General features: G+C 42.4%; 1 protein-coding gene across 4 annotated transcripts in view; it reads left to right on the top strand.

The window, feature by feature from the left end:
• The window catches only part of filip1b (filamin A interacting protein 1b), a 42,827-nt gene that overhangs the window by 7,188 nt on the left and 8,594 nt on the right, over nucleotides 1-27,045 (top strand). For 3 of the 4 annotated variants that reach the window (XM_084030883.1, XM_084030882.1, XM_084030881.1), the window contains exons 2-4: nucleotides 9,439-9,691; nucleotides 13,188-13,361; nucleotides 16,616-16,794. In XM_084030883.1, coding sequence (XP_083887009.1) covers nucleotides 9,446-9,691; nucleotides 13,188-13,361; nucleotides 16,616-16,794 — 599 coding nt within the window. In that variant the 5' untranslated portion in view covers nucleotides 9,439-9,445. Of the gene's footprint in view, nucleotides 1-9,438; nucleotides 9,692-13,187; nucleotides 13,362-16,615; nucleotides 16,795-23,123; nucleotides 23,373-27,045 lie in introns of those variants that run through there. The other variant, XM_084030884.1, reaches the window with a different exon arrangement.

A 27,045-nucleotide genomic window follows, 5' to 3' on the forward strand; every position in this document is an offset into this window, starting at 1 on the left:
CAACACAGCAGGATGGTCAGGGCGGCGGCCATTTTTATGCGAGCTGTTGCCATTACCATCTTTGTTGCGGACCACTTCGACCGCTAACAATTAGATGGCGAGTCACAGACAATGTAACTGGCCACTTATATTGTGGCTGCTCTTTTTGCTTTTTGCTTTTTGAAACTATATAAAAGAAAACTTAAAGTTATTCGATTTTGAGATCAAAATATGAGATAACAATAATGAATCAAAGGTATTTGTTATCGTTAGTTGAGTTCCAGTTTGTCTGCATTTTGGCCTCGCTGTCCGACTCTCATGGAGAGAACAGCAGCGGGAGAAACGTTGTGAAACACAGGCAAGTTACTTTGGTATGCACAGATGACAAGATAATTAATACGCCGTGATCCTGAGATTACGGAAATATGAATCAGAACAAACCACGAGGCTGTGAGGTCACATTTTGCATTAATGCATGACCACAATAAATATCAACTCATTCTTTTATGAGATGAAAAAAGAGAGTGAACCTGATGAAGGTCAGCTGATCAAAATTTTGTTTTGGAACTTCCCTCTCTTTATTTAAGAGAGGGAATTCAATATATATTAATTCAATATATTAATCTATTTAAACATTAGAGCTGCTGACTATAAAAAGTGAAGCCAAAGATCCTCCAGTGGGTCAAATTTTCTCACATTGCTGCATTTAGCAGTTGTCTGGAGCTTTCGATCATATCACATGAGCTTCCTCAGAAGGAGTCAGCGCGGTTGTCGTTGAATTGTAGATTCTTGCCATGTTAATGCTGATTAAAGGAGAGTTGTTAAAGGTGAAGTGTAACCTACAAGTCACTGAGGAAGAATCCAGGATTACAGTAGCAGCTCTGCGATCTAAGATTTCTACAATCTAACATCCCGTTGTGAAAACAATCCAAACTGTGAAGGCAGTTTGACCTGCTCATGACCCTGAACCGCTCAGCAGCTTTCCTCTTCAGAAATGCTGAACTTAACACGCTGTAGTGAACAATCGAGTAGTGAGACTGTTGGAAAGTTGGAAACCACGTTTTTTCATCCAGCGGCCTCGGTAGCTGTTACCTCCCAGACTCCTCTCACCACCATCACACTGTTTTACAGGCTGGATGGAAATAAACCTCCCAACAGTCAGTGGCTCTTTGCCAGCTGAGCTCCCAGAGCAGACGAAACCTTTGGCTGCTAGAGGTTTAAGACTATCTTTTCCCACTGTGAGTTGCCGTAGCTGTGTGGATAATTGCCGAAAAAGGGGATTTAGAAACAATCAAATAGAACAGACGATAAGCTAAGGTGAAACATTAGTTGATGTGTAAACAATGAAAGGGATTTAAAAGTGCAAATACATCTTCTGGTGTATAAAGAAACAGAGGTGTTAGAATAGCAGTGGAATAACTTGAAATATAAGGTGAGGTTGAGGTGTGAGTTGTGCATTAGCTGAAAGGAGCAGTTGCTAGGTCATTACAAATGGATTCTGTGGTCATCCTTTGTGGTTGCTATGTGGTTGCTATAGAGTTGCAAAGTGGTAGGAGCTATTCTTTGGACGACTATGGCTCCTGAATGTGTGACAGGTGACAGTTGGGTTGCGTTCGAAATCATTGCTCATTCACCAAACCGAGACAAAACCGAGAAGGGACAGGCAGAAAACTCTGACCTGGTCAACAAGGAAGGTGTCAGGCAGGCAGGACTCAACAGCTCAAGGAGCACTGGATAGCAGGAAACATTGGCCAATCTGGCAGAGGGTTAGGGAATCGGAGAGGCTGATGAGGGTAATGAGGACCAGGTGTGGAAATGACCAGGGACACTCAGGTGATGGGGAACGAGCTGATTGCAGAGCAGATGAGAGTGACATTTCTGTAATGACAGGGGAGTTAGTGACCAGGCAGGAGAACACAGTTTAAAACACAGGAAATAAGGTCACAATAATGGTACACTTGGGACAGTTTCTGCCAGAAAGGGTTTATTTTAACCCAAACCAAGTAGTTTTCTTGCCTTAACCTAAGGAGATTTCTGACAGATGCAAACTTACCTCATGTGTGCTCAATTTCTGGAACTAGTGTAGCATGAATGTGGACTCATATCCATGCTCTTGTCACAGTGAATGCAAGCATATTGCAATTGCCAGATTATCTGCCAATCACAGCACAGTAACAGAGTACTACCCAATCACAGTAGAGCAGGGTGGGACCAGGCGAAACACACTTCGGGAAAAAATAGTGCAGTCAGTTGGGTGGATGAAACTGGTTCAAACAGCAGTACAAGAGATTGTTGTTGTATAAAGTTTTTCCTTTTTTGGATCAAAAAGTCATAAAGCTATAAGATTGTGAACAATGAACAACCACATTTTTAATATCCTATTTTTGTCCCCTTTCCTTTTTTTCAGGTGCGTTCAGACCAAACACAAAGCAGATTTTTATATATAAAGTCAATGCAAAGTTGCATATACACTATAGTGCCAAAAGTATTGGCTCACCTGCCTTGACTCGCATATGAATTTAAGTGACATCCCATTCTTAATCCATAGGGTTTAATATGACGTCGGTCCACCCTTTGCAGCTATAACAGCTTCAACTCTTCTGGAAGGCTTTCCACAAGGTTTAGGAGTGTGTTTATGGGACTTTTTGACCATTCTTCCAGAAGTGTATTTGTGAGTTCACACTGATGTTGGAGGGAAGGCCTGGCTCTCAGTCTCCACTCTAATTCATCCCAAAGGTGTTCTATCAGGTTGAGAAGCATTGTTGAGTCAAGTTCATCCACACCAAACTCTCTCATCCATGTCTTTGTGGACCTTGCTTTGTGCACTGGTGCAGTCATGTTGAACAGGAAGGGGTCATCCCCAAACTGTTCCACAAAGTTGGGAGCATGGAGTTGTCCAACATCTCTTGGTTTGCTGAAGCATTCAGAGTTCCTTTCACTGGAACTAAGGGGCCAAGCCCAGCTCCTGAAAAACAACCCCACACCATAATCCCCCTCCACCAAACTTTACACGTGGCACGATGCAGTCAGACAAGTACCGTTGTCCTGGCAACCGCCAAACCCAGACTCGTCCATCAGATTGCCAGATGGAGAAGCGTGATTCGTCACTCCGGAGAACGCAAGAATGAAATACTCCAAGAGACACTCCAGTAGTATTTGTGTAAGTAACACAAAGTTAAAAACCTACTTCTGAACACTTCAGGTGTAGTTTGTTTCATTCTTAAAGACCACTGAGCCGTGACACCTTACTGCCCAAGTGCTAAAATGATGGTGATCAAAAAGGTGTTCCTATCGTCTCCAGTTTGCCGTGGTCTTGCTGCTCACAGCTTTTAAGCTTTACAAGAAGTAGTGAGTGATTTTCTTGACAATAAAACAAATTAAAATGAGCCCACCAGACCTCAATCTCTTCTATTACTTTTTCTCAATGTAAATCTAGCATACAGTTTTCATAAAGCATCATTATGTAGCCCAGGTACAAGAGCAGTCAATCAATTCTGTGCCTATAACAATGGTATGATATTATTTGAGGAGATATAAAAAAAAAAAAATAAATGCTGATTTTGCTGGTATGATTCTCCCACAGATATATCGTCTGTGGATAAATAAGGACTTTGAAGCATTTAAGGAATAATAAATTAAACGATTGAATCACTATTAGACCTCTTAGACGGAAATTAGAAATTAAGATCCACATTTGAAATATTAAATAGTGGATTAATAACAGGAGTGTATTTTTTTTGGCTCTGCTGTAAAGTTATTCCTCATCTGCTAACGGCCTGCTGCCTCTGAAGACTGTATCTGAAGCCCTCCTGCAACACAGATGACGGACTGTGATACTTTCCCCGTTATGGTGAATTACAGCGACAGGCCAGACCTCCTCACCATGCTGATTGTTCCCTTATATAGTCATTTTTTCAATCGCCATGCCGAAATCATGTTGTACATGAAAAGCATGAAGTTTTTAGAACTATAACGCTGAGCTGGTGAATTTGGACAGCTGCCATCGCTTCCAAAGCAGACCAGAGGGAGCTCAGTTGCATCAAAGGCTTAGATAATAATATTAATAGTAACATTAACCAAGCTTAGTACAGTTTGGATACATAAATCCTTTGGCGCATGAATCACACTGCTTTATCTATTTTTCTCTTGAAACAGGATGTTTTGGACAGAATGAGATTTAGATATAGAGATTATAGTTTATTATTTTCCATTATACAAACGGATAAACAACAAATAGAAGAAATTAAACAGATGTTTCAGGAGAGCTGCAGTAATAGCAAAAAAGTGATTTTGCTGTAGTTAGCAGTTTACGTCAACATCCAAGTCGTAGTTACCACTGGGATTTTTCTGAAAGCTCAAATATATCCGACTTGGTGCCTTAAAATGCACACAAATATGGCTGCCTCAGGTCAGCTAAATCTTTTGTTCAAGGTAACACCCAAATTTAAAGGATAAAGATTGCTGTTCCCAACAAACTCTGCAATCATACAAACGCCTTGGGTTGTGTGGTGACGTGAACCATCAGAAGTCATACAAACCTTATATCTACCACCAAATATGGCCGCCACAAGCTGGAAGCCAAGGCCATGCAAAGTAACAGCCCTACGTTTATCCAGCTAATCATCACTAATGCTAACATGCTATTGTAGGGCAATACATGTAAGCCAATCATGGCAGATGTCATCCTTGCCTTTAATCATGAGACATCAGTAATGAGGCAGCTCATGTTGTCAAAGAAGAGAAAACAATTACCGAACATAGAGGCCAGACATGCTAGCATTATCTATTTTTAACTGAGGCCACATATATCATTAGCGGAAACAATTACAAAGAAACATGACCCAGTGGATGTTTCAGGGATTGACCGTATGTCGTCTGTTTAGTTAACAGCTGTTAAGGTGCTGTAAGCTAGCACGATAAACAGCGGCTGTTTGTTTACAAGTGTGAGAGAAGCAGCCGTGAAAGAAAATGGAGGGCATCTGTGGGATTAAAGATGGATCATAAAGTGATAGCCCTGGAGCTTCCCCTTGTTTAACAACACAAGTGGGTAAAAATACCCCTTTTAAAATTTCACCAAACAAACAGCTGCGTCTGCTGCACTGGGACCTGCTCACAGGCGAAGGACAGTTGATAAAGTGGATGATTGACAGTTGAACTGCCGTTACTATGGCTAGAAACCATTCCCGTCAACCTCCTTGTAGTAATTGTGACTCAGCAATATTGAAAAAATCTGACAGCTTTGACGTCTTAACAAACCCCCACAGTTTGCTCACAGCTTCATAAATAAGATCGACATGAATACAGTCAATGTATTTTATTTTTTAACAACACAGCAAATATAAAGCACTATAAAAATCGAGTGCCTCCACGGCTCTCAACATGGCAACAGCTGAGCCGGCGTATTGCAGCTAACGGTCTTAACAACGCTCACAGTGCCAAAAAGAACAAAAGTGCTGACAGATCTAACGGTGGTTAGTGCTTAACTGGTCGGGATGCCATTATCAGCTGAAACCAGCGTATGAGCGCAGTGCAGATTGTGGATGTGAGCTAGCTAGCTATCTAAACAAAACAAAACAAGTGAAGCTCTGATAACAACACACACAGACGGAGGGTGACTTCAGTCTCTGCTCAGGTAGACATTACTCTATATTTACATAGCTAATAATTGTTAACTGCTTTATCATGAATACTCTTTAAGTCTTTAAGTCTAATGACAGGGTAACCATCTTGGAACAAGTCATTCAAGCTTCAAACCCGTTTCCTTTATGGTTAGCTAACAAAGGTAACAATACCATGTTCTTAGATTACAATAGCATGCTGATTGGAAATAGGTCATAGCTTTTTTCATGTGAAGTAAATGTTGACATATCAGGGGTGTTACTTAATGTTAGGGCATCACAAAGGTCACTAGAAATGAAAGATCAACTCAAATCGATTGGAAAACGACAGACAGAATTTAATCAGTACACAGCACACAGTACGAAACTTGATTCTGGGTACAAACCTGTGACTTTCTCATTAGGCCTACTGGACAAGCTTTCTAACCACAAAGACCCCTGCTGCCAACAAACCTCACCTACCTTCTTATCCACTGAAGGTTTCCTGTGTCAACTACGGGCCGCAGCTGTCTGAGGTCCTATTCGGTCTCAGCATAAATCAGAGACCAGCATAGCCTCATCACGTCTCCATAAATATCACTCCCCATGGAGGACCTAAGATGCTATCGCCAATTTATTTGGCCGGTTATAATTAATGGTTTATTTACATTTGCTCCATAGGAGTTTAGTGTGTTTTTGAAGCCATCATTCACTGCAGTGGTTGCCAGCATTACAACGTAAACACATCCCTAGTCAGCCATAGTTGGTTCCCATACAGAGCATCGGTGAGGCCCAACGCAGAGGTGATCAGGTCTGGCTCAGAGTCGTTTTTCGAGTTCCTCCCAAAGGTGTTAAATGGGGTCAGAAGTCAGAGCTCTGTGCAGACCAGTCAACTTCTTCTGCACTAAACTAGGAAAACCATTTCTTTATGCAATTGGATTTATGCACAAAGCACACTGTTGAATGTATGCTGCATTGAGCAGCCCCAGACCGAAAGCACAAGCTGAGACTGTCAAAGTGGCATTGATCAACAGTCCTTGACTGTTCTTCGTCATCATGGTGTAACACTGATAAGGTCACTCGGTGAAATGACTCCATGAATCAGAGCTCCTCTCTTGTGAAGGTAAACACAGATCAGTTTGCTAATCTGGGCCTCGATGCAACACCGCGCTGGCATGTAGAGGCTCGGTTCAATTGAGACATGCAACACCATTTGGTGTTACACTTGGCAACCCGAATGAAAACTTCTACACAACCTGTAAACAAACTTTCTCTGTGTACAGACCTCATACTGGCTTTTTAATCATTTTTTCAGTTGACGGGTCAAGGTTTTAACCTTTTATAGATCACCTTAATGGAAAAAAAACATCCACATTGCAAGTACTGAAAATATCAAAATCCAAATGAAACAAAAAATATGTTGTGATGTATTTTAATGTGTTATTTCAACACTTCATCACTGTTGAATATATTGCATTTTCATATCAAACTCCCTTCCTTCCTCCACCTCCACAAAGCAGTCAGTCTTAAATGCCAACTGCACCTCTTTTATTTGTGCATTATGAGCCAATTTTGGCTTTAAACATTACACTTTCTCTGATGCACTGATGTATAACTGGTTGACATCAATATTTCATCAGTCATCCCATACATTTGTCAAATTAGAAAGGCAGCTAAAAAAAAAGCTCTACCAGCGACCAGGTTAGACCCTTGAATTTCATGTTCTAAGAGGAAGAGAAAGTGTTGGGAAAGACAAATGTAACAAACTCAAGAGCAAAACCTATTATAGATATTATTAAGCTGTTTACTCTTCCCCAGCTAATCACTCCTCCCGGCATAACACAAAGTTTTGTGACTTTGTTTCAGAACCCTTATTTAGGGGTATCATGTAGCGTATCACAATTAACTAAAATAAAGGCTCCTGTCAGGTAAATAAGCTTGTGACTGACTCCAGACACTCAACAGCCCAAACCTTCCAGCCGCTGCTTCACGCTTGTCTTGGCTTATTATTTTATCCACCAGCTATACCAGTGACTCTTCCAGTGACTTTCCCAGTTCACCGAGGCAGACCGCCAGAATGAAGACACGTGGGAGATGTTGGCATCTCCCCTGAAACAACTATTAATAACAGGCCGCAGTAACACGGTTGCTAGCACTTCACTGCCAGGATTCTCTCTGGTTGAGTCACGGCCTGCTTTCATCCCGACCTGCAGCCTCGGGGAACTTTGATCCAATAACTTGTTCCTTTGTCAGGACCGCCATCTCACCCCCCACCCAGTATCCCACAGCTCAGCTATCAATGTCATCATCATTTGTATGGTTTAAACAACCTTAATTAAGTGAGGTAGTGAGACGTGTCCAGTGGTGGAAGAAGTACTCTCATCTTTTAATACCACAGTAAAATACAAGTTGAAGTCCTGCATCCTGGACAATCACACGTCCGGATATTTTCCAGTTTCACCTACTGGAAATTCTCGGTTTGGAAAGACGTAGTGGTGTACATGATACCAAAAAAATCCACGCTCATAATTTGGACACAAACAACCAAGTGGCTTTGCTTATGTCTGACAAATTCAGTGTTGGTACTGAAAGAAGTACCAGGATCTCATCGCCTCTCCAGTTTAGGAGACATTTTCTTTGGCGTCTTTGTGTAACTGACACTTCTTCTTCTCTCTCTGGTTGTTTGTTTTGTTCCGGTTTCATGCCAGTCGCATGGAAACACCATCAACACAGCCGTTCGCTTGCTGTGAAATCTCCAGACAACAGAGTGCTTCAGGGATGACATATTTTTGTAGGCCAACGGGAAGTTAGCATCACACTGGTTCCCTCCCCAAAATGCTAATGGGATTTTCCCATTGGATATTGGATTATTGCAGAAAATATGCTCTCTCTACTTATACATTTTGTTCAGCAAGTTAATCTTCACAAATCTACGCTTTTCTGATTTTTGAAGCGTGAATGCTATTGGCAGTATTAAAAAGCTAATGTTAGGCTACAAATGAACCACATCACGAGTATAAACACAAGTCTATGAAGACCGACTAGCCATAGCCACTTGTTAGCAACCACCTTTTATTTTATAAACTCTTGTAAACATTCATAAATTTGAGTTCATATGCAAGGCTGGGATAAATGTATGCTGGTGATTAGCATCAGCACAAACTATTTATATTCTAGGTTAATGCTAAGTGAAAGGGTAATGGTTGGTAAAGGGAGGAAAGTCTTTCTAATTACGTGTTTTCACAGTCTGATACTTCAACAATATAATTTTCACTAATATGTCGAGATTAGGACCTGAATCCATCAACACTGCTACAAAACAGGCCTACACATTGGTTAAGAGCTAAATGTGGTTTGGGGGTTTAGTTACTCTTTAAAAAATCATGCTGGTGCTTCTGCGTGTTTTACCCACAAATTACTACTGTGTTTTACTGTCTGCCACAAGTGTTCCAAGTCATACTGTTATTTTTAGATTTATCTTCCATGCAGCTCATTGTACAAGATCAATTCAGTATGTAATGGAAAACATCTCGCAGAAGTCTAAACTTTGATAGGTAAGGTAAGTCATCCATCATGGTTTCTTGTCAAAGTCATCACTTGCTAATGGGCTTCAAATTTGAGTATGGGCTGCCAAAAAAAGTAATTTATGTTGCTGGAGAATCAAGCAGGAAGAGAAACAGTGAAAAAATATGGGTTTGGATAATATGCAATTTGTTTCAAAACACCACCAGTGAGTTTCCTGAATGAACCTAAACCAGTGGCTGCTTGGAAGCGAGGAAAATAATCTAAAAAGTATGCTATGGATGTGGTTTTGTAGGATCACTTTTTCTTTTATTGGCATCTGTTTTGTTTCCATTCATAGGTAGAAAATGCGATCCAGGAACTGCACCATGCAGGGTCCAGATAACGGACACATCCAGCCCACTAAAGGCTTCATCAAGCAGGAGGAGGAGAACACACCGGAGCTCACGAAGAGGAAGATGAAGGTCCAGCGGGAGGAGAAGGACGGGAAGATGGCGAAACATCAGAAGCCTGCAGAGAGCAGGAAAGCAGCGCTGGATCTGTCCAAGGTGGACCTGCTGCACCTGCTGGGAATCATGGAAGGAGAAGTTCAGGTAGGATTCACGTTCACTTCACAGGGGGAATAATATCCGTCAACTAAATCTGTATCCCAACTGCTGCAACTGGAGTCATTTTTCCCCTTCGTAAATTAGCATGTGTAGGATTTTATATAATGTCAACATTTCTTAACATTCAGAGATAATGGAAAGCTCAATCTTTTTATAGTGGAGGAAAATATCTCTGTATATCTAAGTGTGTGTGCTTGAACTGCCACCAAGAACGTCCAAATGTCCTCATGAAGCTCATCCCTGCTGCTGGCAGACCATCTCCTTGGAGAAATGGGACCACTCTTGCTATTCTTATGTGTGGGATCTTCAGTTTCAGATCTATATTGTGAGAATTATGACTTTCAGAAGGATTTTTGATGAAAATATTTTGCTTAAAATTGCTTTATTATAATGAACTAGTTGCGAGGACTCGTCTATGAATGATGTCTGAAAATTATAACCTTTTAATAGGGATCCATTTATATTGATAGTCTTTGTCATGTTAATGTCTGTATGGATACCAGCCATCTTACAAACAGATTCATTCAGTGCTTCTCTGCTTTATACAAACTTCTGTACACCTTTGTTGCCATGTTTGAAGGTATAAAAAAGCAATCAATTATCTAAGTTTGATTTACAATAGGCAGGTTATATATGGCAGTGACATGAGCAGGATATAGACTTGGTGATGTAGATATGAGCTGACACAATCTCCTCACAAGGTTAATTAAAAATAAGATTGTTTTGTGCTGTTTGTCAAGACTGAAATTTCAACCTCATTATTATGCCAACAAGAGGCTCTTAAAGTACTCAGAAACATGAAAGATTTGAACAGGTCCCTCTGCTGAGGAAGATTGCATGTAATCAATATTGTAATGATTGAAAGCTCCAGACCACCAAGAGCAGGCAGGCAGCTCTGAAGTGCCTTAAACTTGCATTCTCTCAGCTGTCCATTAGGGGGCGACTTCTCTGGTTGTATAAAGAAGGAGTCATTTAGAAAATGAGCCTACTCCTCCCTTGGTTTATTATCTCAGTAAACATTGTAAACAAGAGTTTATGGTCTAAATATAGTTTCAAGTCTTGATGTTCATTTAGTAAATGATAGAACATGATGAGTCTAATAGACCATAAAGCAGGGGATGCTTTAGGGCGGGGCTACCTGGTGATTGACAGGTTGATGATTGTAAGATGACTTTAACACATAGCTTAATAATTTAAGGTCAAATTTACAGCTAAGTGTGTGAACAGCTTCACACCAGAATCCAGATGGATTCAGAACCAGTAAGGTTGCTGCTCGGGGTGCTGCTCTGCTGCTTGTGTTTGTTAGATCCACCCGTCGCTCCTCCACAGTCCAAATAAGGTCACTTCCTTCACTAGTTGCAAAAATCCAAAATGGAGACAGCCAAAATCCAAGATGGCAAAGGGCAAACTGCCGAACTTAAAGTTTCAAAACTGTAGTCGACAAACCAATGAGTGATGTTGCGATAGGTTCACTTCTTACAGTCTATGTGTATCTATCTGATCACTCAGCATCAGGGAGTTGATGAACCTGTGCTCGTTCGACACGCTGGTTACCATGCCAACTGAAGATAAAAGAAGGCTGAAAATAGTTGTCTTTTTCAGAAACATCCAGTTCAGCATTATTTCTCCCCAAAGCAGCACCTGCAGCTTATGAAACCATAACAGCAGAGTTTGTCATCATAAGACACATTGACATGTCTCAGCGTGAGTTTGGTTGGTTTTCAAAAATAGCCTTCGCCGGTGTGGAAACAGCCCACCAGCAGCCGCTGGGTTCCAGTCTGATAATGATTTTCTAATGGAAGCCCATTTATAAAAACTCCTCTCTCTGCAGAGAGGCAGGATGCTGCTGCCTCTCCCTCTGTTTCCATCCTGCATCATCTGTTTGGGTGTGTTAAATATGTTCCCTCAGAGGACGGTGAAACACAACATGGAGCAATGTTTCACACAGGAAGAGCTGCTTCTGTTCTGATAAAAAAGAAACATGTAACAGCTAACAAGGTCATTTTAATTGTCATCATTTCAAAATGATAAAAAGGGATTTAAGGAAAATACACTTCATACATTTCTTAATATCAACAAATGACATAAAAGACTAACACCAACAGGGAATATATATATATAACAAGCAGCTGCATTAAAATACATCAATGTTTTTCATGATGATTTGTTGACAGAAAGAAAAATATAGAATCACTTTTGAAAACTCTGGCTTCTAATGTTGGGTAGAAAAATGTAAACATTTACATGTCAAGATAGTCAACAATCACCTCAAATGAATCATATAAAAGATCACTTTTTACACTTTAAAGGGGCAGTGTGTAGTGTTACAACAAATGGGAGACAACACAGCGCAAAAATATTATATAAGAATTTATTAACAAATGTATTAATGGTTAACTGAGGAAAAGAGAATCAGGACAGTGTAATGGTAAAGCATTACTAGATATGAAGATCTTATTTCTAAGAAGATGAACAAGCAATATTAATTACAATACTTCATTTCAGGTGATTTTACACCAATGAAAACATAATTATGACTATTAAATCCAACCTACATGCTGCAATGATTTGTACTCTGTTGAAGAGATCAATGCTACATGCACGTTCAAACCTCAGGTGTAGCTATAAATCCAGATTGTGAGGCCTGGTGGGAAACGTTTCGATGAAGGTATTTACCTAAATGTGTTTCTAGAGCCCTGAAATGGCTTTATGAATAAGATGATACCACCAGTTATACCAAAGCGGATCATGTGACCTTGTTGTGCTCAGAGAGCAGTGATGTATTTGATGTCTTTCTATATAAAGATAAGGTTTTATGGCCTTGTTGAGAAGAGACTGTGTGGAAACAGCTCTCTCTGCTGGTGTTAAGATGCTTGTCTCAACCTGTGATGAAGTGTGAAAGCACTGCAGTTAATGAGGCATGTTGCTGCAGCATTACATAATAATAATAATAATTATTATTATTATTATTATAAACCTTTATACAACCAGATAAATCTCATTGAGATTAGACAATCTTTTTATGGGCCCTGGCCAATAGAACAATAATAATAATTGAATTCATACAGCGCTCATTAAAAAACAAGTGTTTCAAACGAGATGTAAAGAAACATTTTATGAAATATTTCAGATGACATACACACAGCTACAACTGTGAATCTTTTTTCTTTTTGATTCTGGTCTTTGAGATGATCATGTTCTATATTTCATTACAACTTTAATACAAATAATAAAAACAATAAAAATTATTATTATTTTTTTTTTTTCTTTATCTATATTTTTGAGTTGGTGAATGTGTTTTTATTGATTATGTTTTACTATTTGTTCCTATCATTGGTGGTTTTTAATTCCTTGGTTTGCATGAAAATGCTTTTATTTGCAAATCACTTTACAACACAGCAAACAAATGAGCATAAATAAAAATAACACAATAGGAACATTAAATAAATAAAGCATTAAAGGTTCTGGTGTGTCTCCTCAGGCCAGAGAGGACATTATCGGTCTGATGAAGACGGACAGAACCAGACCGGAGACTCTGGAGGCCCACTACGCCTCAGCTGTGCCCACAAAACCCCTACAGGCTCTGCAGAGGGACGGACTGCTCACCAGCAGCAACAACCGCACCGACGACGTGTACCAGAAACCCATGGCCGAGGTGAGAGGACTGCTTTAGTTCACAGCGGCTTTACTGCTGGTATCAACCCAAGGTAACGGCTGTGTTGGTGACGTACGTTGTGTATGACGAGAGGTGTAGCTCACTGAGCGGTTTTACAATAAACAAAATCATACTACGACAAACTTACGACAAACTGAGCCTTCATGCTGGGCAGAGCCACTCAGGAGCTGTTAGCGAAGGGCGGGTCCTGGAGTCTGCCGGCGATGGTGGGTCCCATGAGGCTGCTGCGACTGGAAGGAAGCAGTTGCAGGATATTTTAATTGTGCTCTGGCAACGCATTTCAAATGTCATCCCAATAAAGCCTTGTGAATTGAAGTAATTGGAAATGGGAACTGGAGGCTGCTGCGACTGGGGGGCGGAGCCCCACCAGGACACATGGAGCAGGAGTCAGGGGGACCCCTCAGCACAGGAACTGGACAAGCGTTGGATGGGACCTCCGACTGGAGAACCGGAGAAGCGTTGGATGGGACCCCCAACTGGAGAACCGGAGAAGCGTTGGATGGGACCTCCAACTGTAGAACTGGAGAAGCGTTGGATGGGACCCCCAACTGCAGAACTGGAGAAGCGTTGGATGGGACCCCCGACTGCAGAACTGGAGAAGCGTTGGATGGGACCCCCGACTGTAGAACTGGAGAAGCGTTGGATGGGACCTCCAACTGCAGAACTGGAGAAGCGTTGGACGGGACCCCCGACTGTAGAACTGAAGAAGCGTTGGACGGGACCCCCGACTGTAGAACTGGAGAAGCGTTGGACGGGACCCCCGACTGTAGAACTGGAGAAGCGTTGGATGGGACCTCCAACTGCAGAACTGGAGAAGCGTTGGACGGGACCCCCGACTGTAGAACTGGAGAAGCGTTGGATGGGACCTCCAACTGCAGAACTGGAGAAGCGTTGGACGGGACCCCCGACTGTAGAACTGGAGAAGCGGTGGACGGGACCCCCGACTGTAGAACTGGAGAAGCGTTGGATGGGACCTCCAACTGCAGAACTGGAGAAGCGTTGGATGGGACCTCCGACTGCAGAACTGGAGAAGCGTTGGATGGGACCTCCGACTGCAGAACTGGAGAAGTGTTGGACGGGACCCCCGACTGTAGAACTGGAGAAGCGTTGGATGGGACCTCCGACTGCAGAACTGGAGAAGTGTTGGATGGGACCCCCAACTGGAGAACCGGAGAAGCGTTGGATGGGACCTCCGACTGTAGAACTGGAGAAGCCTTGGATGGGACCTCCAACTGCAGGACTGGAGAAGCGTTGGATGGGACCTCCGACTGTAGAACTGGAGAAGCGTTGGATGGGACCTCCAACTGCAGGACTGGAGAAGCGTTGGATGGGACCCCCAACTGCAGAACTGGAGAAGCGTTGGATGGGACCTCCGACTGTAGAACTGGAGAAGTGTTGGATGGGACCCCCAACTGGAGAACCGGAGAAGTGTTGGATGGGACCTCCGACTGTAGAACTGGAGAAGCCTTGGATGGGACCTCCAACTGCAGGACTGGAGAAGCGTTGGATGGGACCTCCAACTGGAGAACCGGAGAAGTGTTGGATGGGACCTCCGACTGTAGAACTGGAGAAGCCTTGGATGGGACCTCCAACTGCAGGACTGGAGAAGTGTTGGACGGGACCTCCGACTGCAGAACTGGAGAAGCGTTGGATGGGACCCCCGACTGTAGAACTGGAGAAGCGTTGGATGGGACCCCCAACTGGAGAACCAGAGAAGCGTTGGATGGGACCCCCAACTGGAGAACCGGAGAAGCGTTGGATGGGACCTCCAACTGTAGAACTGGAGAAGCGTTGGATGGGACCCCCAACTGTAGAACTGGAGAAGCGTTGGATGGGACCCCCGACTGTAGAACCGGAGAAGCGTCGGATGGGACCCCCGACTGTAGAACTGGAGAAGCGTTGGACGGGACCCCCAACTGGAGAACCGGAGAAGCGTTGGATGGGACCCCTAACTGGAGAACCGGAGAAGCGTTGGATGGGACCTCCAACTGTAGAACTGGAGAAGCGTTGGATGGGACCCCCAACTGTAGAACCGGAGAAGCGTTGGATGGGACCCCCGACTGTAGAACTGGAGAAGCGTTGGATGGGACCCCCAACTGGAGAACCGGAGAAGCGTTGGATGGGACCTCCAACTGTAGAACTGGAGAAGCGTTGGATGGGACCCCCAACTGTAGAACCGGAGAAGCGTTGGATGGGACCCCCGACTGTAGAACTGGAGAAGCGTTGGATGGGACCCCCAACTGGAGAACCGGAGAAGCGTTGGATGGGACCTCCAACTGTAGAACTGGAGAAGCGTTGGATGGGACCCCCAACTGTAGAACCGGAGAAGCGTTGGATGGGACCCCCGACTGCAGAACTGGAGAAGCGGTGGACGGGACCCCCAACTACAAATGGCCTGTGTCCACACACACACACACACACACACACACACACACACACACACACACACACACACACACACACACACACAAAGGGCAACAAAGGAAAATCCAGCCAACACAGGAACACAGGGAGAAAAACACTGACAGGGAACCTATTACTACACTATCAATACTTTTACTTTAAATGCTTTAACTACATTTATATACTTTTACTTCAGTAAGGTTTTGAATGTAGGACTTTTACTTGAAATTGAGTATTTACACAGTGTGGTATTAGTAGTTGTATTGCAGTAAAGGATCTTAATACTTCTTCCATCACTCTTAAACTGATGGCAGATTACATACTTAGTTCCACAAAACGTTTAAAGTAATAATAAAGAAATAGCATGACTGTAAAGTGTTATATTTCCCACCATGATGGTTTGAATGGTCTTCAGATTTTGAAATACTGCATATAAAAACAGTAGTGTTTAACTGTAGATTGTAAACTTGCCAAAGTTTGTTAAAAGCTCCAAATTCACAGAAAAACTACTAAGAAATGTCCTCCAGTATATATAAAAATATATCAAATTAGAGTTTAGAGAGCAGGTAGCTGGAGTACCAGCAACGTCTAAGCTTTTGTTTTGGCGGGGCGTTTACAGCAGGGTTCATATGAGTGAATTCATGTTCTTTTGTGTGTTGGAGTCTGTAAAATGTAATTTGCATGTTCAGTGGAGTCTGCAGGGTGCAGTCTCTGAGCTCATTGTTATCCCACCACAACATCACCATAAGCGTTGCTAATGGGATAATGTGCTGGCAGATGTGGCGGTGTGAGCTGTTGTTCATCACGAGCGTTGACCTGTTTCCCGTCAGTTGGACCGTCTGGAGGACAAACAGAAGGAGACCTACAGACGGATGCTGGAGCAGCTGCTGCTGGCTGAGAAGTGCCACCGCCGCACCGTCATGGAGCTGGACAACGAGAAACACAAACACGCCGACTTCATGAACAAGAGCGACGACTTCACCAACCTGCTGGAGCAGGAGAGGGAGAGGTGAGGGCTCTCAGTGTGTGTGTCTACTGGTCCCAGTGGTCCCAGTTGAGGCTTATTCTGGGTTTGATCGTATTCAGGACGGGGAAGAGCATCCACTTAGGCTGTCTTTGACTAAAGAAACTCTTCGATTGGTTGATTAAATCCACAGATCTGTGCAAAGAATCATGTAAGACTTTAAATCTTTTGTTTAACAGAGATGTAACTTTCCTGGAAATAAGTTATTCATCATTAGAAAGCATAAAAAGCAACTAATCAACTAAAGAAATCTTCAAACCAAAACAACATATAGTAGACTGATTGACTAAGAGGAGGCAGCTGGTATGAAAACAATACTGTGAAAACTCTGTTGTCACACCTGTTCCGCTCTGCCTTCCCCTCTACTTTATCTCTAAATCCTGTTTAATTAGTTTTATTCTTGGGTATTGAATGTTTTATTTATAATTTTGTTTGTCGTATTTCAAGCTGAAATCTCTCTTTAAGATTATTGAACCAAAATCTATTTCTTTTATATATTTTTTACTCAAAATCCCAGTTGGTTTCTTTCATGAAAACATAATATGGCGTGTGGCGCAACTTTACTTTTTCAAGAGTTGCTGTAACATACACACAAATACTTCATAAATAAGACACACATAAATACTTCATAAATAAGACACACATAAATACTTCATAAATAAGACACACATAAATACTTCAGAAATAAGACAAAGTAAATACATCCCATTGGTTTCATTTCTTATCATCACACAAACAGAATGTATGCTAGCCTTTCATATTTGATTCAATGATATGAGTAGCTACGATTATCAGAACACAATGAACATTCAGGCTCCCCCATGTGGCCCAAAGGTGAACTGCAGAGTGAAAACAATAAGGAAGAAGGTTTTTTGGACCCTGATAAAATCTTTGCGTCTCACCTGTGGGTCCCGACCCCGTCTTTGGGAAACACTGTGTCAAAATAACACTGTATGTGTTTTTAATATTTGGGGCAACAAGAGGAAGAAGATACATCATGGTTTCAGTAAACGTGATTTGTAGTTTAATATTCTACAGCACAGAAAGAGTGAATGACATATAAACCTCGACACCAGCATGATGCTTCCTCAGCGGAGGTGGAATCCAGATGTCAACCAGCAGGTTCGGACACAGCTGCTGAGATCACACGCCGTGCTGTCAATTATGCTCCTGCTGCTGATGAAAAACATGCCCATTCTGCAGATGCATGTTTATTTCTTTAGGTAGAAGACATCAGATAAAACCCAGAGCATCCCGGTTCTGGATGATGGCTCTGATAGGAGGAGTGATGAGTCATGCTCTATCAGGAGATCAAATACAGCACAACACACAGCCTCAACCGACTTTCTCGTCAGGCTCTGAGCTGCAGGAGAACCAGGAAGCCATCTTTCATATTAATATGATAGCTTTTTTTCGTTTAGTGTTCAGCTTTTTGGGGGTTTGGAGTTCCTTGTGGAAATGAGGCAGTCGTTCAAATATGACGCAATATATTTTATACTTGCTTACTTCATATCAAATCAAACTTACTTACTTTTCTCATTGCAATCTTATTTTATATTCCTATCTATTTTCTTTGTTATGTTTTAGACACATTTCGAGGACATTAGATTGAAATGTCTGCGATCACTGAGCTGTCAATGTATAGATGAGCTTGCTCCAACATGGTCGACACATGGGTGGATTATGAACGGGCCCTGGACACCGACATGCAAAAGGTCCCACCCCCTTTCCTCCATAGGAGCAAGACACTCTGACTTTATCGTTGTTTTTAGCCTCTTTTTGTAGTAATTTATTACTTTATTATTTGTAATTAGGACATAATTATTGTGAGTCTCCTTGACTCTTGCAGGTGGTTTCCATCTCTTTATAGTTGCTTTGTGTCTTCATGTGGTTGTTTAGTGTCTGTGTTTTGCATCTCATTGTAGTTGCCTGTTCGTGGTATTTTTATGTCTCTTAGTTGTACAGGTCATTTGAAGAAGAGGAGTTTTGAGTCCAGTCCACCTGTTCAGTGATCCATTCATAGTTAAACATGAGCAAGACCTCTAAGACCACATAGCACAACTATTCCTGCTAATTCAACCGCCAGTTAAAAAAGGAAAGACGTTGTTTGATGCTATAATTCGATAACAAGGAAAATAATTACGATTATAAGGCCATTTGGTCCGACTTATCTAAAAGGGCTTGATGTGTTATCTGAAAGAGGTTCAAACAAAGGAGATGACAGATAACATCACATAACATCTGCTTCTCGTTCTCCATAAAACTTCAAATACCAGCCTGAACATGGAATAAAGCTCTGCTGCGGCTCATTCACCTTCACTGGAGGTCATATCTCCGTACAGCGTTCAGCAACGTCCTTCAGATCTTCTTCTCTGGAGCGTTTCTGCCGACGACCTACTCCTTGTGTTCCTGGTGAGCAATGATCTGGTCGCTTGCAGGTCCAAAGATGTTCCAGACTTTAATGTTAAAGCAGACAATTCTACCCTCATGGAGGTTATAAGGTTCAGTTTTTATAGGTTCTTCGGTTTAGAAAGGTGTTGATTCAACTTTAAGGTCTGTACTTTTAATTATTTCACCTTCGGCCTTTAATGTGGTGCAGCTCTGCTCTGTGCTCTGTCTGATAACACATTCCTGTTGGCTGCAGTCAGTGTGCAGATTCACTGCAGGTGATATCATGAATGAATGAGTCCAGGGTGATGTCATCCCCAACGGAGATCATGCTGGACGATTATACGCTCCGTTTACATAACAAACAAAAACAGCTCGTTAGAGGCTGCAAAGAGCTGGAGAGACGCTGCTGCTCTGAACTTTTACTCAAGGAAAAGTCAAGTTTTATGTGTAAAGATTTGTCTTCGCTCTCTTGATGCTTGTCGTTCCTTCAGTTGAACAGAAATCGTCTGGCTTCAGGGCACGTCTTCCTCCCATGCTGCTTCGGCCTGGAATGGACTCCCATTACATGTTAAAGAAGCATGTTCAGGTGAAAGGTTTAAATCGTGAAACATCCCTTAAGACTGATCTTTTTATCATGCTTGTTTTACTTTTATTCTTTATTATTTCTTTATAATGTTATGTGCTCAGCATATGCTCTGTTCTAACTGCAAACCATGCTGCATGACGCTTCTGAACTTTAAATAAAATCGATTGATCCCGAGAGCAGAACTTGGACACAGGTTTGACTTGAGTTCATAAGAGTAGATCTGGAGGTTGCGGTGGAGCGGGTCAGGCAGAGCAAGCTGGGCTGTCGGCTGGAAAGCAGACTGGGCCGACTAACTCACAGGAAATCACAGGATTAAACAGGGTTCAGGCAAACTTAGACATAAACTAGAGAAGTGTCTGTAGCGTTAGATTTATACTGCAGGAGCTTGATGAGTGGATGGGTCGCTGGTGTAAAGGTTGATTGGCAGCTGGAAAAGGTTGACTGTCACAACCAGATAAACACACACATGAATAGACAGAGAACAAATAGGGGACCAAAGAAGCATTACAAGGATCTGGTAACACAGAAAAGTACTTAGAAAATAGCCGCCATCCAAAGAAAAGCACAAAAATACATGTTTTGTGATTTGTATAAAATATTGACGTGGGTTTCTGAGGAGATGCAATGACTATATATAAGAAGGGGATGTAGTCATCATGAGGTCACCCATTGGTTTGTGGACTACTTCCATGCAACCAGACTTCTGTTTGCAACAAGAGGAGTCGTCCCCTGATGGCCAATAGAGAAAATGCAAGATGCATTCTGATTGGAAAAAATGCATTCTTCTTAAAGATTTTGCAACAAAGAGCCACAGATCAGATTCACTAACTCTACCGAGTGAGCTATCTGAGCACCCCAGATAGGCTAATGCAAGTTTAAGGCACTTCAGCATTGGCCTCACTTTTCAGAACCAGAGGTTTCTGCCTGGGGTGACGCCATCTTGGCAGTGACGATACAGCCAAACCCTAAATGGAGCAAAGAGGTGGATTGTGGGTGGAGCTGAGGCAGCCCTGGTGACGCAGCAGAGGAACGTACGTGTTAGTTGGTCATTGACTTTAGCCTTTGCGATATGTTTGAGTGCAACTTTTTGGCCAAGACACAGGCGACAACAGTCGATCTTCGTCGCCGGTGTGTCTGGGCTTTTAGTGCCACCGTGAGGCGCCTGATCCCAGTCTGGTAGTGTGGTCTGAGAAGTTACGATTTTACCCACTTTACTATGTGTGCCTTCAGAAAAATAGGCTTGATTCTCTGTAATTTCACAGTGGTGGAAGCTTCTGATCCATGTTAAAATGCAGCCCATAAAAAAAATCCCATTTTTATCCCCTAAACAACAAACAACAACACATTTGCCTCCTTGGTGTCAACGCGTTCTTGTTGACATCGCCAGTACTGAATGTTAATAAGGATGGTAATTATTGCGACTATAATTAGCTGGAGATCAGCATCTCTGGTCTGATGTGTTTGCTGCGGGCTCAGTTTTAGGAGTGTTTGGGACACTCTCTGACAGGCTGATGCAACGAATAGACCCGAACAGAGACAGACCAACAAGGTGATGATGACGAACCTCTGGGTCCTGAGAGGCAGGAAACCTGAGCTATGTCACTGGAATTAATGAGGATAATCGTAGTCACAGAGGATGTGAACAACTGAATGAAATCAAATTCTGGTGTTGGGTAATCTCATTGAGCAAGACTTGTACTTTGTTAAAGACCTTTGCACAGCCCAAGTGTGACGAATCAGTTGAAGTTTAGGGCTTTTATTGTGAAAGGTAAGAAGGGGTGGATCTGGGCTGTGCTGCCTTATTCAAGGTCAAAAGGAGTAATACAGTTTTCCTGTCTTGGTTTGGACTACGGAGCAGCTATGTTTGTTTCGTAAATAAAGGCACAATTCAACCCGATCCATACAAAGTGATTGATTTCTTTACTCCTGGTGTGAAAGCTCAGAAAAATATTCCTTTTTCAAAAGAAATTACACCTCTTTGCCTGTTAATATATATTTTGTGTAGTATTCTTGTTTCAAACACCACTTTGAAAAAATATATTGATGTGCAAAGAGGCATTCAGGGTCTCAAGAGGATGAATCCTGTAACTTTGATGATCCCCTGACTTTTCCCCTGGAACCACCATGGAGTTGAGATTTCTCACTTTGAGTGAAATATCTAAACTACTGGATGGACTGTAATGACATTTGGTTGAGAACTAACTGTAATAACTTGTTGGTCCTCTGACTTTACATCCAGCAGCCAGCTGAGGCTAAATATCATTCTTTTTGCTGACATTTGGTCATAAACAATAGTACCGGACAAATTGACATTTTGGCCTCATGATGAAAAGTGAGAGGATCACCAGTGTCAGAACACTTTATCCCCTGATTATTAATGTTCAAAATGTCATGGCTATCCATCCTAACTGAGATATTTTACTCTGGTGGTTCCTTTTCCAAAGTGTGTTAATTTGTTATTCATTTTTCTTTGGCCGGCAGTGGGAGTGGACATTAGGAAGGGATTGATCAGAGAATATAGAGATATATTTATATATATAATATTTTTTCTCCTCTGTTGCTTTTATCTTTGAGGCTCAATAAATAATAAACTCCTGCAAAAGTTGTATAATTTAGTATAGTTTCTCAACAACAAATGACATCAACGTTGTAATATGATTTATTCCTGAGTTTTTTAAAACCACAAAGTCACTTGTCACAGGAAATTAATGGACGATATCTTTGATCCACTAAGAGTTTAAATATGTGCAGCAGAATCTTTCCAAAATTACAGGCCGCCAACAAAAGTGCAAATATGTGAGCCATGAAACCGAAGCAATCAATGTAAAAGTGCTCTTGTGCCCTGGTGATATTTATGTATAACATGTATTTGGAGCAGTGACAGAAAGGCTCTGCATCTGTAAGCTCTTTGCGCCGTTCATATTTGGCTCATTTAGGAGCCTCTGCAATGCAAACCACAGGCCTCCTCTGCTGTCTGAAGCTATGATCTCACACACATACAATTCAGCCACTATGGAGAATTTATATCCATCGCTTTCCCTTTGCACGATACAGGGGGATTATTATGAGAAAGGCTGTGCAAGACCGGCATTGTCCACTCTCGCCTTGCATTGTGGCCTTGTTTCTATGGAAACGCTGCCGGCTGCAAGACGGACAGGAGACAAGGAGGGCAGGCGTTAGGTCAAAACTGGAGCAACGTTGTTAGGAAATGTTTGAACTTAATGTGACTTCATGTGTTATGTCATACCTGCCGCCCAGAGGGAGAACAAAGCCAGGAGAATGAAGAAGAAGAGGAAGAACTTTCTGAACTCCACCTCCTCCTCACTGTCCAAAGGGCAGGGCCTCTTTTAGCCATATATGGAGGGGTGGATGACATCACCAGCCAGCGGAGCGGTGCTGTTTAGCACAACATCCACCTTTTTTCATTGTCCACTGATGACATGTTTGGAATGTGATGGCGTTTATTCCCCCACGGAGCCGGGCCCCCTCCTTCCTTCCCTCGCTGGCCCCATGAGAGACTCAGTTTGACTCCTGTTCAGCTTTAAAAACAGATATGGATCAACCTGCTCTGAATCCCAACTTGTTGGTAAGTTAAATAAAGTTTCAGGGGGAAGAGATCTTTGACCTTTGACGAGCAGATTGTGTGTTTGCTGTGGACTTTTTATTTAAACTTGCAGGACACTTGTTGTGCTGGAGCCTGTTTCTGTATTTGCGTGTCTGGCCGTGCATGACCCACATGAAAGGGAAACTGCTGCAGATTCTCTCTCTCAAACACACACAGACTCCCACAGAGATTAGTTAAACATCTCCCAACAGAGCGCTGAATTCTCTTGATCTTTGCTGGCGGCTCTTCAGTGACTCTGACTACTGCTTTATCACGGTGGTTTGGTGTGTTGATGCTAGTTTGACTTCATGAATGCAGAAAAGTCATCATGTCTATGATGACTCTTAGTCATCCATGTAGACAGATATGTAGATGTTGTATGTCAAGGAAATTGGATTTGCTTTGTTTTTCCTCTGTCATCTAAGGCTGTGATCAGACAGAGCACCTCAGCACATTTATGAGATGTGTGAGATATGCTATTTAAATTAACTTCACTTGACCTGAATTAGGATGTGTTAGATGCAGAGGTCAAATTTCATGTATGTAGCTGGGTGTATGTGACGATTCTATAAAATGTATATTTGCAACCCCTGAATGAGTGCACGCGTTACATTTACATGGAAATCCTGAAAAACCCGAAATCTGAAGAACCACACCCATTTACCTGCTGCTGTTTTCTGTTAAGATCATGTTTAGATCATGGTATGTAGGTATGTGGCTCCGGGTGTCCAACAAAAGTCACCACAATGAGACCAAATTCTTATGGCGTTTCTGTTCTTGCTCCTACAAAATTAGGAGGTGCTCATGCAAGAGCAAAACACACTGAAAAGAATTACAGTTACACCTGTCGACCAGATTTCATACATGTGGGTCAAACCTGAAATAATGGCTCAATTTGAGAGACATTTTAGGTGTTGCTATTGAGCCATTTTAATATCTCTTGTCAAAGTACATTGAATTAACTGGCTGTAAATTAGTTTTGAATTGATGTCTCCTGGGTTAAAGTGGCACACATTCCATAGATTGTCCGTGATTGGCTACAGATAGCAGGTGACCATATAAAATAATAATAATAATAATAATAATTCTTTATTTATATAGCACTTTTCGCAGCACAAAGTCACAAAGTGCTTCACAAAACATAATAAGACAACACAACAAAGTGCAACAAAGTGCTTCACAAAACATAATTAGACAACACAGTATATACAAAGATGAAGAGCAGCAAAGAATAAAACAATGACAGTAATTAACTGCCATGCCGTTCAAAGGCCTGTCGAAACAGGTAGGTTTTTAACTGCGCCTTGAAAGCTTCAATCGAAGCAGAGGCTCTTAGGTCCAAGGGAAGAGCGTTCCAGAGTCTGGGGGCCACCGAACGAAAGGCTCGGTCCCCTTTCGTTTTGAGGTTGGTTCGGGGAAGAGCGAGGAGCCCCTGGTCGGAGGACCTTAGGGACCAGCTAGTGGAGTAGGGCTGGGGGAGGTTGGAGATGTAGGCCGGGGCAGACCCATGCAGGGCATTGAAGGTGGGTACCAGTATTTTAAATTGGAATCTAAAAGCTATGGGGAGCCAATGTAGGGCGCGGAGGATAGGAGTGATGGCAGGACTTCTGTGAGCGAGTTAGCAGCCTAGCGGCAGCGTTCTGTATTAGTTGTAGACAGTCCAGAGATGATTTATTGAGGCAGGTAAACAGTGAGTTACAGTAATCGAGTCTGGATGAGATGAAAGCGTGGACGGCCAGTTCAAGTTCTGAGTGGGATACCATGGTTCTGAGTTTAGCAATATTTCTGAGATGGAAGAAGCAGGTGCGGGATAGGGTTTTGATGTGTTTGTCTAGGAGCATGTTTTGATCAAATAAAACGCCAAGGTTTCTCAGGCTGGAGCGGATGTTACAGGTTAAGGCCCCCATGTGGGCAGTCACCTTGCTACGATGGGATCAGCAGCAACAATGAGAACCTCAGTTTTTTCTGGGTTTAGCTGGAGGGAGTTGCCTGCCATCCAATTCTTAATGGCAGCTAAGCATTCTAAGAGAATATTTATTTTTTCTAAATTATCTGGTTTAAAAGATAGATATAGCTGGATATCGTCCGCATAGCAATGATAGGAAATACATTTGAAACTATTGATAAGGGGGCCTAAGGGGAGCAGGTAGAGAGCCCAAAGGATTGGAGCCAACACTGAGCCTTGGGGCAAGCCGCAATGTAAGGCTGCGGGCACAGATGTGTGAGGGTCGGCAGCCATAGTAAAGCTTCTCTCAGATAGGTATGAGGTAAACCATTTCAGGGCGTTCCCAGAGACACCTACCCAGTCTTTAAGCCTGTCTAACATGATATGGTGGTCCACGGTGTCAAAGGCTGAGCTCAGATCCAGCAATACCAGAATGGAGCATTCCCCAGCATCAGATGCCATCATGATGTCGTTAGAGACTCTGAGGAGGGCTGTCTCAGTGGAGTGCTTCTGACGGAAACCGGATTGAAATGTATCTAGGATGTCATGATTGGCCAGGAAGGAGGAGAGTTGGTTGGTAACAACTTTTTCAAGAATTTTGGAGATGAATGGCAATTTGGAAATGGGCCTATAGTTTTTAGGCAATGATGGGTCTAGATTGGGTTTTTTGAGAAGTGGGTTGACAACAGCTTGTTTGAAGGAGGAGGGAACACAACCTGATTGCAGTGAGGTGTTGATGATAGAGACCAGGCTGGGGCCAACAGAGCCAATAACCTCCTTCAGCAGGGAGGTGGGGAAAGAGTCTAGGGGGCTGGAGGAGGATTTCATTGAGCCAACTAACTTGATGAGGTTTTGCAGGGTAATACAGGCAACATTGTTGAGAGAAACCTGCCTAGCAGGGCAGGTGAGGCGGGGGACTGTAGAGGGGGTGATACTGGCCCTCACATCAGAGACTTTATTTACAAAAAATGAGAGCAGAGCAGTGTGAATTGAAAGCATGGACCATGCAGTCCAGTCCAGAGAGGCTACGTTGCTGTTAAAAGCAGCTGTAAAATTTTCAGCTGAGAGACTATTTAAAATTCGTGAGGTTTTTACCTGCTGCACTGGAGCAAGATCAGCCTCAAAGGAAAGATTGAATAAGACACATGAGTGATCAGTTACAAAGGGTTGTTCAATGGTGAAAGACTCAATGTTTAAAGGCAGAGTGAAAACAAGATCTAACGTGTTTCCCTTTGCATGGGTTGGACCAGAAATGTGTTGAATCAGGTTAAAAGCTTCGGTAACATTTAGAAAGTTGGAGGCAAGGCAATTTCTGCTGTCATTTACATGGATATAAAAAACCCTGGCTAAGAGGAAATGTCTCGGAAGACATGAAACTGGTTAGTCTACTGCTTTTTTCCTAATACATTTTCTACAGAGAACCTTAAATGATAAGGCTAATGAAAGTTTGTGTTGTATGTTCTTCCGTTATTCCCACTCACATTAGCAACCATCCTCAGGTATAGCAGTCCAAGTTTTACCATCATGAAGCCCATTTATACACAAATAAATTCAATTCAATTAGGGGTATTATCAGCTTTTCAAGTGTTTGAGTTTGGTTAAGTCATAGTGGAAATAACCAAAACTCCAGACATCTGTTTATTATAATAGAGTTTGTGGCCTGCAACAGTAATTCTTTCATTTACTGAACTCACAGCAGGGTAAAATCTG

The sequence above is a fragment of the Eutrigla gurnardus genome, assembly GCF_963514095.1.
Source record: "Eutrigla gurnardus genome assembly, chromosome: 16".
Taxonomy (NCBI): domain Eukaryota; kingdom Metazoa; phylum Chordata; class Actinopteri; order Perciformes; family Triglidae; genus Eutrigla; species Eutrigla gurnardus.